At 49.8% G+C, this 13,462-nt stretch overlaps 1 protein-coding gene across 1 annotated transcript in view; it reads left to right on the top strand.

Annotated features, from left to right (window-relative positions):
- Positions 1 to 13,462, top strand: part of LOC142315639 (AP-1 complex subunit mu-1) — a 127,987-nt gene that overhangs the window by 103,109 nt on the left and 11,416 nt on the right. The window contains exon 11 of the mRNA XM_075352562.1: positions 5,098 to 5,173. Within this exon, the coding sequence (XP_075208677.1) occupies positions 5,098 to 5,173 (76 nt within the window). The remainder of the gene's footprint in view (positions 1 to 5,097; positions 5,174 to 13,462) is intronic.

Here is a 13,462-nt window from a genome sequence, read left to right as displayed (position 1 = left end):
CCATCTAAAGGGAAAGTTTGGTTTTATAACATTCACAGTTGTTTGGGGTAGAGAAATATTTAAGGCTTCTGATTTATCAAAATTGATTTTAAAGTTGGACCATTTGCTAAAGCGGTTCAGCTCCACCATTAAGGATGGGAGAGAGGTGATGGGGTTACATAGATAAATAAGGAGATCATCAGCAAAAGCAGCACATTTATGCTCCCGGTTGGCGATTTTAATTCCCTTTATGTCCGGGTTGGCCCGGATGGCCGACAACAAGTGTTCCATGACTAAGACATACAATAAAGGTGACAAGGGACATCCCTGCCGGGTCCCGTTTCGAATGGAGAAGGGTTTCGATAGAGTGCCATTGATCTTAAGGTGAGCAGTCGGGGCATGGTATAAAGCCATAATTTTGGATGAGAAAACCGGTCCCAAACCTATGTGGTCCAAGGTCTGTGCAATTGACTGCCAGGAGACTCTATCGAAAGCCTTCTCAGCGTCCAAGGATAGCAACATCATCGGCAGTTGTTTAGTATGTGCGTGTTGAATTAAATCCAAGGTTTTTATGGTGTTGTCCCTTGCCTCTCTACCTGGAACAAACCCAACCTGGTCCAAATGGATCAGGTCAGGAAGCAAAGGACCAAGTCTATTTGCCAAAAGCTTGGCATAAATTTTTAAATCTACATTAAGAAGTGATATTGGTCTAAAACTACCACACACCGTGGGGTCCTTTCCAGCCTTACTGAGTAATGAGATGTGTGCTGCGGTGGAATGGGGTGGGAAGGGGACAGAGTCCGAAATCGAGTTAAAGGAAAGGAGCATTAGGGGTGCTAATTGTTCCGAAAAGGATTTATAAAATTTGGCAGGGAATCCGTCGGGGCCAGGGCTCTTGTTTCCAGGCGTGTCGCGAATCACTGCCAGCAGGTCCTCCAGTATAAATGGACTTTCCAAGTTGTCAATTATAGAGCTATCGAGACGTCCAAAAGGTGAGGGCATTAAAGGGCCCTCATCACTCGACCTGGGGGGCTCGACCGGTAAATTATATAACTTGGAATAATAGTCGTGGAAAGTATTCGAGATTTCTGGGGTGGCATAGAGTATTTCGTCGCGTGGGTTCTTGATGCAAGGTATGAGGGTATGAGCTCTTTCTTCTCTCAGCGCGTTGGCCAACAATCTGCCGGGTTTGTCCCCAAACTCGTAAAACCTCCCCCTTCCCACCTGTATTAGACGCTGATATGAGGAATCAAGCAGTTTTTTAACCTGGAACCTAGCTTGTAAAAGGGCTTGTAGATTTGTGGCCGATAAGGCTCGCTTGTGGATGAGCTCCAGTTCAGAGACCTTCTGGAGAGCTTTTACTATGCTTTGGGCCTTTTCTTTCTTGATTCGGGACCCGTGTTTAATAAAAATACCTCGTAGGACACATTTCAATGCTTCCCACTTATATGTGGGGGCTGTGTCATCTACTGAGTGGTCCTCCATGAACCTAGTAATAGAGGTCTGAATATCAGTAACACAAAGCTCATCCAGTAGCAACGACTCATTCAGCCGCCACGACCCTTTAGGAGACGAAAGAGAGGGGATCTCTATTGTGCAATACACCGGCGCGTGGTCTGACCACAATATATTATCCATTCCCGTATGTTGGATCCATGGGAGAGCGCTATGTTGAATTAGTATGTAGTCAAGACGACTATAAGAGTCTTGAGTGTGTGAATAAAAACTATAGTCTCTGTCCGAGGGATGCTGTATTCTCCAGGTATCAAACAATTGAATGCGCAGTAGAGCTTTTTTGATCCGTTTAATGGTGGTGTATGCAATGCTAGATTTCCCTTTGGAATTATCTAATGTGGGGTCGAGGGTGACATTTAGGTCGCCACATAAAATCACCGTGCCCTGTAGCAAGGGGATCGCGACGTCAATCAGACGGGAAACAAAGCTGTCCTGTTTTTGATTTGGGGCGTAAGCATTAATTATTGTGAAAATGTGGGTTCCCACCCTCAGTGAGAGTATAATATATCTTCCAAGACTATCTGTCGTGCACTTTAAGATTTGATGTGGGAGGGATTTATGGATGGCTATTGCCACGCCTTTAAAACGGGAGTCTGGGTTATCTGAGGATACCCATGTCTGGTAATATTTATTTTTAAGAATAGGGGCATGTCCTTGTTTGAAGTGTGTCTCCTGGAGGCACGCTATTCTCACCTTCCGTTTATGAAGATGATACAGTATCTGTGTCCTTTTCTCCGGAACATTGAGGCCCCTGGCATTGAAAGAAGCAATGGTTAGGTCCGCCATCTATAAAAGAGTAGTACATTAGAGATATATAAGAGAGGGTATCGAACACTATCAGCCCGGCCGCCGAGAATAGAAAGAAGGGAAAGCTGGAGGCAAGTAGGATAAAGTGGGGATAAGAGGAAAAGAGTAACGAAAACAGGGAGAACATCAGGCAAAAAAAACCTTGCACAGTAAACTAAATCCGAACAATTGTTCCTGGGGAACATATCCGCCTGATCTAGGCAGGACAGAGGATCCCGACCTATTTGGGGAAAAAGGATGTCAGACATAGCCAAGCCGAGCTCCGTGCATGTAAGAAAAACATTAAAGATAACCACAGGAACCGGCAACAATATCAAATATTCATGCAGTACGGGCGATGAATAAACTTAAAGGCAGCATACATTCCGCCACTGAGCACATCTATATCGGTCACCGGGGACGGCCCATCCCCCGACCCCGCCTTTCTCTCGGGGGCAGCCCCCTGCCGGACACAGGAGGTGTGGACCGTCCAGAAGAGGCCGGCCGTCCCCTAGGTACCCACTGCTGGAGTAGGGTAGTCGGCCAGGTTGCAATAGGGATTGTAGGTAGATTCAGGTTCTTAGTAAAAGCCGGGAGGTCTTCTGGGGATCGCAAGACCATCCAACGGGAGTCCTTCCGCACCGACAGGGAGAATGGAAATCCCCATCGAAACGGTAGACCCCTCTCCTTCAGGGCATCAAGAAGGGGCTTAAGGGTCGCATGTTGGGCCAGGGTGTGGCGTGAGAGATCCGGCATTATGCGTATGGTAGAGCCATTAAACGACAAGTTTTGTTTCCCCCTAGCTGCTTGTAGGATGGCCTCTTTTACAGCGAAAAAATGCACTCTGCACACGATATCCCTCGGGCGGGGGTCATCTGGATCCGGGGGACGTAGGGCTCTATGGGCTCTATCGAGCTCGACGGGAGCCCCTGGTGGCCTCTTTAGCAGATTGTTAAAGATAGAACGGAGAGCAGTAGGTATATCAGGAGCGGCAATAGATTCCGGGATACCTCTAATACGTAAATTGTTCCGTCTGTTTCTATTCTCTAAGTCGTCTACATGTTGTTGAAGGGCAAATAGTTGCTTGGATTGGTTTTCTACAGTCTCTTGAATAGATTGGATAGACGTCTGAGAATTTGATTGTTGCTCTGTCAGGGTGTCGACCCTGTGAGTAAGTGAGGAAAGATCTTGTCGTAGTTGGATAAACTCTTGTTTACATTCCGCCACCACTTGATTAGCCAGTGCTGCAATGTCGTTCTTGGTGGGGATCGCTTGCAACAGTGACCGTAGGTCTGCCAGGGAGGCCGGGCGGTCCTCGCCCATCGAGGTGGCAGCGCAAGACGTATTGGGGTATGCATAGAAAGAGTCCTGTATAGCTGGACCGTATATTAGTGTTTGCGTGCTTTGGGGGTTTTTCATAACGTCCCATATTAGTGGCATGGATGTGTGGCGCATTGGGGGTGTTCCCAATGCCCTGGGCCCTCCATCCCTGGGAATCAAAATGCCCTTTTCTCTGTCCGAGACTGTCGGGCTCTCAGCCCAGGAAGATCCAGTGGACCATCGATCTGTAGAGGGAGGAGGGGTTGCTTCCCTCTGAGGTGTCCCCCAGGATTCGTTGGCAGCTACCCAGGATTCAGGTGGCTCCCCTGCATTTCCAACTTCCCCTGCAGGTCTTTTAACCCCTGGTGCATACGCCTGGCTGGTTACTTTACCTCCCTCTCTGGTAGGAGTCCCGCTCCCCAGGCCCTCCCGCGGTCCCCGTACCTGGGTCCTTTCTCCCAGCAGTCCTTCTGGGCATATCGCTGCTCCCTCCTTTCCTCTGGCTGCCGGGCCAGTGTATGCAGACAGGGGCAGCAGTGCCTGCAGCGCGACTTCCCTGTGCAGCGCCTGCGCCTGCCACGGTGATGCATCTTCTGGGCCCGAGCACACGTGCACTTCATGCACGCACGCCGCATTACTCTCCGCTCCCCTGATGCCGGCCGCCGGTGAGTCATCCGGATTACCCGGCTCCAGCAGAGATGTCGCGGGGCGTGAGGCAGGTAGGACGCCTGCTGCGGTCGACCCATCTTCCCTTCCCGGTCTGCTGGATGGCGTCTCCATGGCGCGGCCGCCATCTTGGAATGGCGCCACAGATGCTGCCGCTTCCTCCACCGCAGGGGGTCCACTGATTCCCGCCGTCCCCGGGTGTTCTTTGGAGGGTCCATCCTTGTCATGTAGGGACCCTGCCGCCTCACCCCTTCTCTGGGTCTTCGGGCCCATCGCCCCAGCGGACACCGGTGCAGGGGCCCCTTCAGGCTGTAGTTCTCTCCCAGGCTGAGAGGCAGTCCCAGGCTCCCGGGAACGGGTGAGGTACACCCCGATTGTGCCCTGAGATGCAGGAAGTTGCCCTGAGGTGTTGGGCTTGTTTTTCTTGGTGGATTTGCCCATTATATATATAGTAAACCGGCCCTTTGGATGGATATTTAGAGGAGCTCTAACAAGCAGCTTCCTCACTCGGCCATGTCCAGCTCCGCCCCCCCCTAAATGTAAACTTTCATCATCCCGTCATCTCGTTTCTTACTGGGTAAAGCCAAAAACTTAGCAGCAGCTCCTGAATATTTGGTTATATACGAGAAGACAAGAAGCTCAGAGCATGAGCTTCCTTACTAGAGTAATGTAGTTGATTTGTGCTATTAACATTTATAGAAAGGCGATAGACAAAATTGTTCTTTTTGCAATTGTGACTTTGTATGCAAGTTGTTGTATTTGTCTTTTGTTTTTCATATATATTTATTCATTTAACATAGGAAGTGATAGAAGTTTTACATTCTTCCACAGGTCCGCTACCTGAAAATAATAGAGAAGAGTGGATACCAGGCATTGCCTTGGGTGCGATACATCACCCAAAATGGAGGTATGAGTAGTGTTACCAGAAAGCCAATAACGTTTCCTCCGGGATTGTAGTAAATTAATTTGTAAAGATAATTGAAAAGTTGATTGCTGTAGAAGGCTTTAACGCACCAATACTTAAAGGGAATGTGTCATAAGTCATTTTTTTTTTTTTTTAACCCCTTCACCCCCAGGCGATTTTCTAAAAAATTGTTCTTTAGTTGCCATTTTCTAAGACCCGTAGCATTCTCATTTTTTGGGATTTGGGGCTCAGTAATGACTTATTTGTTGTGTCTTGAGCTGGCAGTTTTAATTATACTATTTTTGGGTAAATGCAATGTTTTGATCACCTGTTGCTGCATTTTATTTCAATGTTGCGGTGACTAAAAAAACGTAATTCTGGCGTTTTGATCTTTTTTTTTTTCTCGCTGCGCCATGTACAGATAATGTTAATTGATTTTATTCTTTGATAAATCGGGCTTTTCTGAAAACAGCAATACCAAATACTGGATCTGCATTTTTTTGTTTATTTTTCAATGGGGCAAATGGAAGGGTGATTTGAACTTTTTTAAAAAATATTTTTTTTTTTTTTCATATTTCTTAAAACTTGTTTTTTTATTTACATTTTATTGATTTAACTAGGGACTTTATGGCTACACACTAATCACTCCTGATCAGAGCTATGCGTCAGCATCTCTGATCAGGAGAAATGCTGTGTTATTGTGAGTGACGGCATTCTGCCAGCAGTCACAGGAAACAGGTCATGGCAGCGACAGGGGTCATCATCTGGTGTCCTGTGATTGCCTCATGGGGCCGCCGATGGTGGCAGGGTTCAGCGTGAACAGAGTTTGACAGTGCGATCTAAGGGGTGAACAGGCGGGTAGTGGTGGATCCAAGATCCACACACGCCTGTTAGCTGTACATGTCTGCTGATCAGATTAGACATGTGCGGAGAATAATGCGGTCCTTGCGAGCCTGCATTAAATGGACAGACACGGCCAAGGACATGCAGCTACGTCCTTGGTCATCAAGTGATTAAAATCATGGTTTTGTGTTTTCTCTTTTTTTAAAGTTTGACTGTTTTTTCCCTATCATAATCTGTATTAAAAAAAAAAAAAAAAAAAAATGGTAATCTTCCAATTTTCACACTGGCCACTCGGGCTATTTTAGACTCATTCCTCCTGCCCTTTCAGGAAGAGTTTGGAGCTGACTTCTTATCATTAGAGGAAAAATTACAATGACTGTTAACACCTCCTTCTCAATCCCCTTTGCATACGCACAGTAAATGCTTCAATACAAAAGCTAGGGTCTGAATAGGTCTCTTACTGCTAGTGTACATGTGGATTTCTTATTCGCTCCATTGGGAGACCCAGACAATTGGGGTGTATAGCTTCTGCCTCCGGAGGCCACACAAAGTATTACACTTAAAAGTGTAAAGCCCCTCCCCTTCTGCCTATACACCCCCCGTGCCTCACGGGCTCCTCAGTTTTTATGCTTTGTGCGAAGGAGGCTGACATCCACGCATAGCTCCACATCTTAGTCAGCAGCAGCTGCTGACTATGTCGGATGGAAGAAAAGAGGGCCCATAACAGGGCCCCCGGCATGCTCCCTTCTCACCCCACTCTGGTCGGCGGTGCTGTTAAGGTTGAGGTACCCATTGCGGGCACATAGGCAGGAGCCACATGCTGTTTTCCTTCCCCATCCCTTAATGGGCTCTGGGTGAAGTGGGATCCTAATCGGTCTCCAGGCACTGGGACCGTGCTCCCTCCGCAGCCCCTGGGGAATCTGCTGGACAGGAGCCGGGTATCGTCAGGGACAAGGCCCTGCTACTGTGAGGTACTCTGTGTCCCCTTGGGGACAGCGCATGGAGCGCTTGTGTCATACACACTGCAGCACTGCTGGGTGTGTTAGTGCGCCGGGGACTACCGCGCCGACCGCGCTTATTTGCCGGCCGCGCTTATAACTTTAGTCCCCGGCTTTTGCGGCCTAGTATCGCATATTCCCGCCCCCAGGCCTGCCAGTCAGGGGAAGGGAGGGACGCTGCACAGGACGTCAGCGCAGAGGGCTGGAGCATACTTTGTATCCTCCTCCCCCCTCACTCAGCACAGTGGGGCATCAGATTCCCGCACTTTCTAGGGCACGCCCACGGCCCCCTCCTCCCCACAGAACGTCGGCAGCCATTCCTGTCAGCACTTCTGACGCTGGAGAGGAGAGACAACACGGCTCTGGGAGGCCCAGGCAGGGAATCTGGTGATCACACAACCGCTTTGAGCGGTCGGTAAGCAGCACCTGTGGTGCTGGCCCCACTGAGTGCCAAAGTGTACATATATATATATATATGCTTATATGCTATACATTTACACTGTACGGTCGCACTGTTGATTTTTGGCTATATACCCTCCTGGATTGTACTCAGAGGAGACAACAGCATGTCGTCCGCAAAAAGCAAGGGTGCCAAAGCACAGGCTTACTTTGCAACCTGTACCTCATGTGCGGCTATACTACCGGCAGGTTCCACCGATCCTCATTGTGTGCAATGCTCGGCCCCTGTGGCACTTACTCAGCCGGAGCCTCTGTTACTGGTGGCCCAGGTGGAACCACCTGCTACCACTGTCCAGGTGACAGGGACGGAGTTTGCAGTATTTGCTGACAAACTGTCTGCGAGTATGGATAAATGGTCTGCTAAGATACTAGAAGCCTTACAGTCCAGACCGGTGACTCAGGCCCCGGGCAATGTTGAATCATTGACCCCAGGCCCCCCTCAGTTGGAGCAGCAAAGTGTTCCTGGGGTGACCCATAGGTCCCAGGGTGAGGTCTCTGACACGGACCGCAGTCCCAGGTCGCCTAAGCGAGCTCGCTGGGAAATTCCCTCGACTTCATCACACTGCTCAGGGTCTCAGCAGGAGGATTCTCTAGAGGATGAAGCGGAGGTGGCAGATCAGGATTCTGATCCTGAAGCCGCTCTCAACCTAGATACACCAGAAGGAGACGCCATAGTGAATGACCTTATAGCGACCATCAATCAGGTGTTGGATATTTCTCCCCCAGCTCCTCCAATTGAGGAGTCAGCTTCTCAGCAGGAGAAGTTCCGTTTCAGGTTTCCCAAGCGTACATTGAGTACGTTTCTGGATCACTCTGACTTCAGAGAGGCAGTCCAGAAACACCGAGCTTGTCCAGATAAGCGTTTTTTCCAAGCGCCTTAAGGATACACGTTATCCCTTCCCCCCTGACGTTGTCAAGGGTTGGGCTCAGTGTCCCAAGGTGGATCCTCCAGTCTCCAGACTGGCGGCTAGATCCATAGTTGCAGTGGAAGATGGGGCTTCACTCAAAGATGCCACTGACAGACAGATGGAGCTCTGGTTGAAATCCATCTATGAAGCTATCGGCGCGTCTTTTGCTCCAGCATTCGCAGCCGTATGGGCACTCCAAGCTATCTCAGCTTGTCATGCGCAGATTAATGCAGTCACACGTACGTCTGCTCCGCAAGTGGTGTCCTTAACCTCTCAGGCGTCGGCGTTTGTGTCCTACGCCATTAATGCTGTCCTGGACTCTGCGAGCCGTACGGCGGTAGCATCCGCCAATTCGGTGGCAGTCCGCAGGGCCATGTGGCTACGTGAATGGAAGGCAGACTCTGCTTCCAAAAAGTTCTTAACCGGTTTGCCATTTTCTGGCGACCGCCTGTTTGGTGAGCGATTGGATGAAATCATTAAACAATCCAAGGGAAAGGACTCTTCCTTACCCCAGTCCAAACCAAACAGACCTCAACCACGGAAGGTACAATCGAGCTTTCGGTCCTTTCGGTCCGCGGGCAGGTCTCAATTCTCCTCGTCCAAAAGGCCTCAGAAGGATCAGAGGAACTCCGATTCATGGCGGTCTAAGTCACGTCCAAAAAAGACCGCCGGAGGAACCGCTCCCAAAGGGGCCTCCTCATGACTTTCGGCCTCTTCACACCGCATCCTCGGTCGGTGGCAGGCTCTCCCGCTTTTGCGACGCCTGGCTGCCACAGGTAAAAGACCGTTGGGTGAGAGACATTCTATCTCACGGTTACAGGATAGAGTTCAGCTCTCGTCCTCCGACTCGATTCTTCAGAACATCTCCGCCCCCCGAGCGAGCCGATGCTCTTCTTCAGGCGGTGTGCACTCTGAAGGCAGAAGGAGTGGTGATCCCTGTTCCTTTTCAGCAACAGGGTCACGGTTTTTACTCCAACTTGTTCGTGGTGCCGAAAAAGGACGGATCCTTCCGTCCTGTTCTGGACCTAAAACTGCTCAACAAACACGTAAAAACCAGGCGGTTCCGGATGGAATCGCTCCGCTCCGTCATCGCCTCAATGTCCCAAGGAGATTTCCTAGCATCAATCGACATCAAAGATGCTTATCTCCACGTACCGATTGCTCCAGAGCATCAGCGCTTCCTGCGTTTCGCCATAGGGGACGAACACCTTCAGTTCGTAGCACTGCCTTTCGGCCTGGCGACAGCCCCACGGGTCTTCACCAAGGTCATGGCAACAGTAGTAGCAGTTCTGCACTCTTAGGGACACTCGGTGATCCCTTACTTAGACGATCTGCTTGTCAAGGCACCCTCTCGAGTGGCATGCCAACACAGCCTGGACATTGCTCTGGGGACTCTCCAGAGATTCGGGTGGATCATCAATTTTCCAAAGTCAAATCTGACACCGGCCCAATCACTGACATATCTTGGCATGGAGTTTCATACTCTCTCAGCGATAGTGAAGCTTCCGCTGGACAAACAGCGTTCACTACAGACAGGGGTGCAATCTCTCCTTCAAGGCCAGTCACACCCCTTGAGGCGCCTCATGCACTTCCTAGGGAAGATGGTAGCAGCAATGGAGGCAGTTCCTTTTGCGCAGTTTCATCTGCGTCCACTTCAATGGGACATTCTCCGCAAATGGGACAGGAAGTCGACGTCCCTCGACAGGAACGTCTCCCTTTCTCGGGCAGCCAAGGCTTCCCTTCAGTGGTGGCTTCTTCCCACTTCTCTGTCGAAGGGGAAATCCTTCCTGACCCCATCCTGGGCTGTGGTCACGACGGACGCGAGCCTGTCAGGGTGGGGAGCGGTCTTTCTCCACCACAGGGCTCAGGGTACTTGGACTCAGCCAGAGTCCTCCCTTCAGATCAATGTTCTGGAGATAAGGGCAGTGTATCTTGCCCTAAAGGCGTTCCAGCCGTGGCTGGAAGGCAAGCAGATCCGAATTCAGTCGGACAACTCCACAGCGGTGGCATACATCAACCACCAAGGCGGAACACGCAGTCGGCAAGCCTTCCAGGAAGTCCGTCGGATTCTGCTATGGGTGGAAGCCACAGCCTCCACCATATCCGCAGTTCACATCCCGGGCGTAGAAAACTGGGAAGCAGACTTTCTCAGTCGCCAGGGCATGGACGCAGGGGAATGGTCCCTTCACCCGGAAGTGTTTCAGGAGATCTGTTGCCGCTGGGGGATGCCGGACGTCGACCTAATGGCGTCCCGGCACAACAACAAGGTCCCGACATTCATGGCACGGTCTCAAGATCACAGAGCTCTGGCGGCAGACGCCTTAGTTCAGGATTGGTCGCAGTTTCAACTCCCTTATGTGTTTCCTCCTCTGGCACTGTTGCCCAGAGTGTTACGCAAGATCAGGTCCGACTGCCGCCGCGCCATCCTCGTCGCTCCAGACTGGCCGAGGAGGTCGTGGTACCCGGATCTGTGGCATCTCACGGTGGGCCAACCGTGGGCACTACCAGACCGACCAGACTTGCTGTCTCAAGGACCGTTTTTCCATCTGAATTCTGCGGCCCTCAACCTGACTGTGTGGCCATTGAGTCCTGGATCCTAGCGTCTTCAGGGTTATCTCAAGAGGTCATTGCCACTATGAGACAGGCTAGGAAACCAACGTCCGCCAAGATCTACCACAGGACGTGGAGGATATTCTTATCTTGGTGCTCTGATCAGGGTTTTTCTCCCTGGCCATTTGCCTTGCCCACTTTTCTTTCCTTCCTTCAATCCGGATTGGAAAAAGGTTTGTCGCTCGGCTCCCTTAAGGGACAAGTCTCAGCGCTCTCTGTGTTCTTTCAGAAGCGCCTAGCCAGACTTCCACAGGTACGCACGTTCCTGCAGGGGGTTTGTCACATAGTCCCTCCTTACAAGCGGCCGTTAGAACCCTGGGATCTGAACAGGGTGCTGATGGCTCTTCAGAAACCACCTTTCGAGCCAATGAGGGACATTTCTCTCTCACGCCTTTCGCAGAAAGTGGCCTTCCTAGTAGCAGTCACATCACTTCGGAGAGTGTCTGAGCTAGCAGCGCTGTCATGCAAAGCCCCTTTCCTGGTGTTTCACCAGGACAAGGTGGTTCTGCGTCCGGTTCCGGAATTTCTCCCTAAGGTGGTATCCCCCTTTCATCTCAATCAGGATATCTCCTTACCCTCTTTTTGTCCTCATCCAGTTCACCAATGTGAAAGGGATTTGCACTTGTTAGATCTGGTGAGAGCACTCAGACTCTACATTTCTCGTACGGCGCCCCTGCGCCGCTCGGATGCACTCTTTGTCCTTGTCGCTGGCCAGCGTAAAGGGTCACAGGCTTCCAAATCAACCCTGGCTCGGTGGATCAAGGAACCAATTCTCGAAGCTTACCGATCTTCTGGGCTTCCGGTTCCCTCAGGGCTGAGGGCCCATTCTACCAGAGCCGTGGGTGCGTCCTGGGCTTTGCGGCACCAGGCTACGGCTCAGCAGGTGTGTCAGGCAGCTACCTGGTCGAGCCTGCACACTTTCACGAAACACTATCAGGTGCATACCTATGCTTCGGCAGATGCCAGCCTAGGTAGGCGAGTCCTTCAGGCGGCGGTTGCCCACCTGTAGGAAGGGGCCGTTTTTACGGCTCTATTACGAGGTTTTACTTTACCCACCCAGGGACTGCTTTTGGACGTCCCAATTGTCTGGGTCTCCCAATGGAGCGACAAAGAAGAAGGGAATTTTGTTTACTTACCGTAAATTCCTTTTCTTCTAGCTCCAATTGGGAGACCCAGCACCCGCCCCTGTTCCCTTCGGGCTGTTGTTCTTTGTGTACACATGTTGTTCATGTTGAATGGTTTCATTTCTCCGAAATTTCTTCGGATCGAATTTACTTTAAACCAATTTATAACTTTTCCTCCTTCTTGCTTTTGCACCAAAAGTGAGGAGCCCGTGAGGCACGGGGGGTGTATAGGCAGAAGGGGAGGGGCTTTACACTTTTAAGTGTAATACTTTGTGTGGCCTCCGGAGGCAGAAGCTATACACCTCAATTGTCTGGGTCTCCCAATTGGAGCTAGAAGAAAAGGAATTTACGGTAAGTAAACAAAATTCCCTTCTTTCTGATTCATGGTTGTATGAATGAGGCCTAAGGTTTACCTCTCTGCATCTTTTGTTTAAAGGGAATCTGTCAAAATATTTTTGTTATTGTATCTGAGAGCAGCATAATGTAGAGACAGAGACCTTGATTCCAGCGATGTGTCACTGAGCTGTTTGCTGTAGTTTTGATAAAATCAAAGTTTTCTGTGCTGCAGATCTAGCAGTTATACAGAGCTCATAAATATGCTGGACTACCTGGCAGCAGGCCAAGTTTTCCTCTAATGATAAAATAACTTTAATCAGCAGTAGATTATCAAAACTACACTAAGCAGCTCAGTAAGTGACACATCGCAGGAATCAGGATCTCTGCCCCTACATTATGCTTCTCTCAGATTAGGTGGCAAAACCCTGCTGATAGATTCCCTTTAATTGACGGACACAGTAACCGTAGGATAGTCTTCTGCCACCTGGAGGCTGAAACTATTATTATTACAATTAAAATTGGCTCCTCCCCAGCAGACTATGTCGCCTGCCAGCACCAGGCTCCTCAGTTTTTTTTCTAGTGTCAATTGGAGGCAACTGAGGCCTCAGTCTCAGACCTTTCTTTTTGGCCTTGTTGGGCGTTAATCTTTTTTCTTTTTCCTATTGTAGGATCCAGAATAACCTGGTGTAATTGTGCACTCTGTTTAACCCACGAAGCGCTGGAGAGTACCGGCTGTAATTGTTCAGTAATAGGAAAATGGGTGTGTGGCTTTACTGGCGCCAGCTGGGAACAACATATTGGGCACTAAAATTGAATGTTTGTTAAAAGAAGTCACTTTTGAGTGTTTGCTAATACATATGCCCCTCAAAGTTACTTCAAAAGTTAATATGTGACTAAAACTATTGAAAATAAAAGGATGTTTGAAAAATGATTTGTATGAAAAAGCAAAAAGGGAGCACCAATGAGGCAACTGATGCTAAAGGATTAATCCGCTGCTCACCTTAACGGGCTGTG

The sequence above is a fragment of the Anomaloglossus baeobatrachus genome, chromosome 1, assembly GCF_048569485.1.
Source record: "Anomaloglossus baeobatrachus isolate aAnoBae1 chromosome 1, aAnoBae1.hap1, whole genome shotgun sequence".
Lineage (NCBI taxonomy): Eukaryota > Metazoa > Chordata > Amphibia > Anura > Aromobatidae > Anomaloglossus > Anomaloglossus baeobatrachus.
This window is presented reverse-complemented; position numbering and strand designations above follow the sequence as displayed.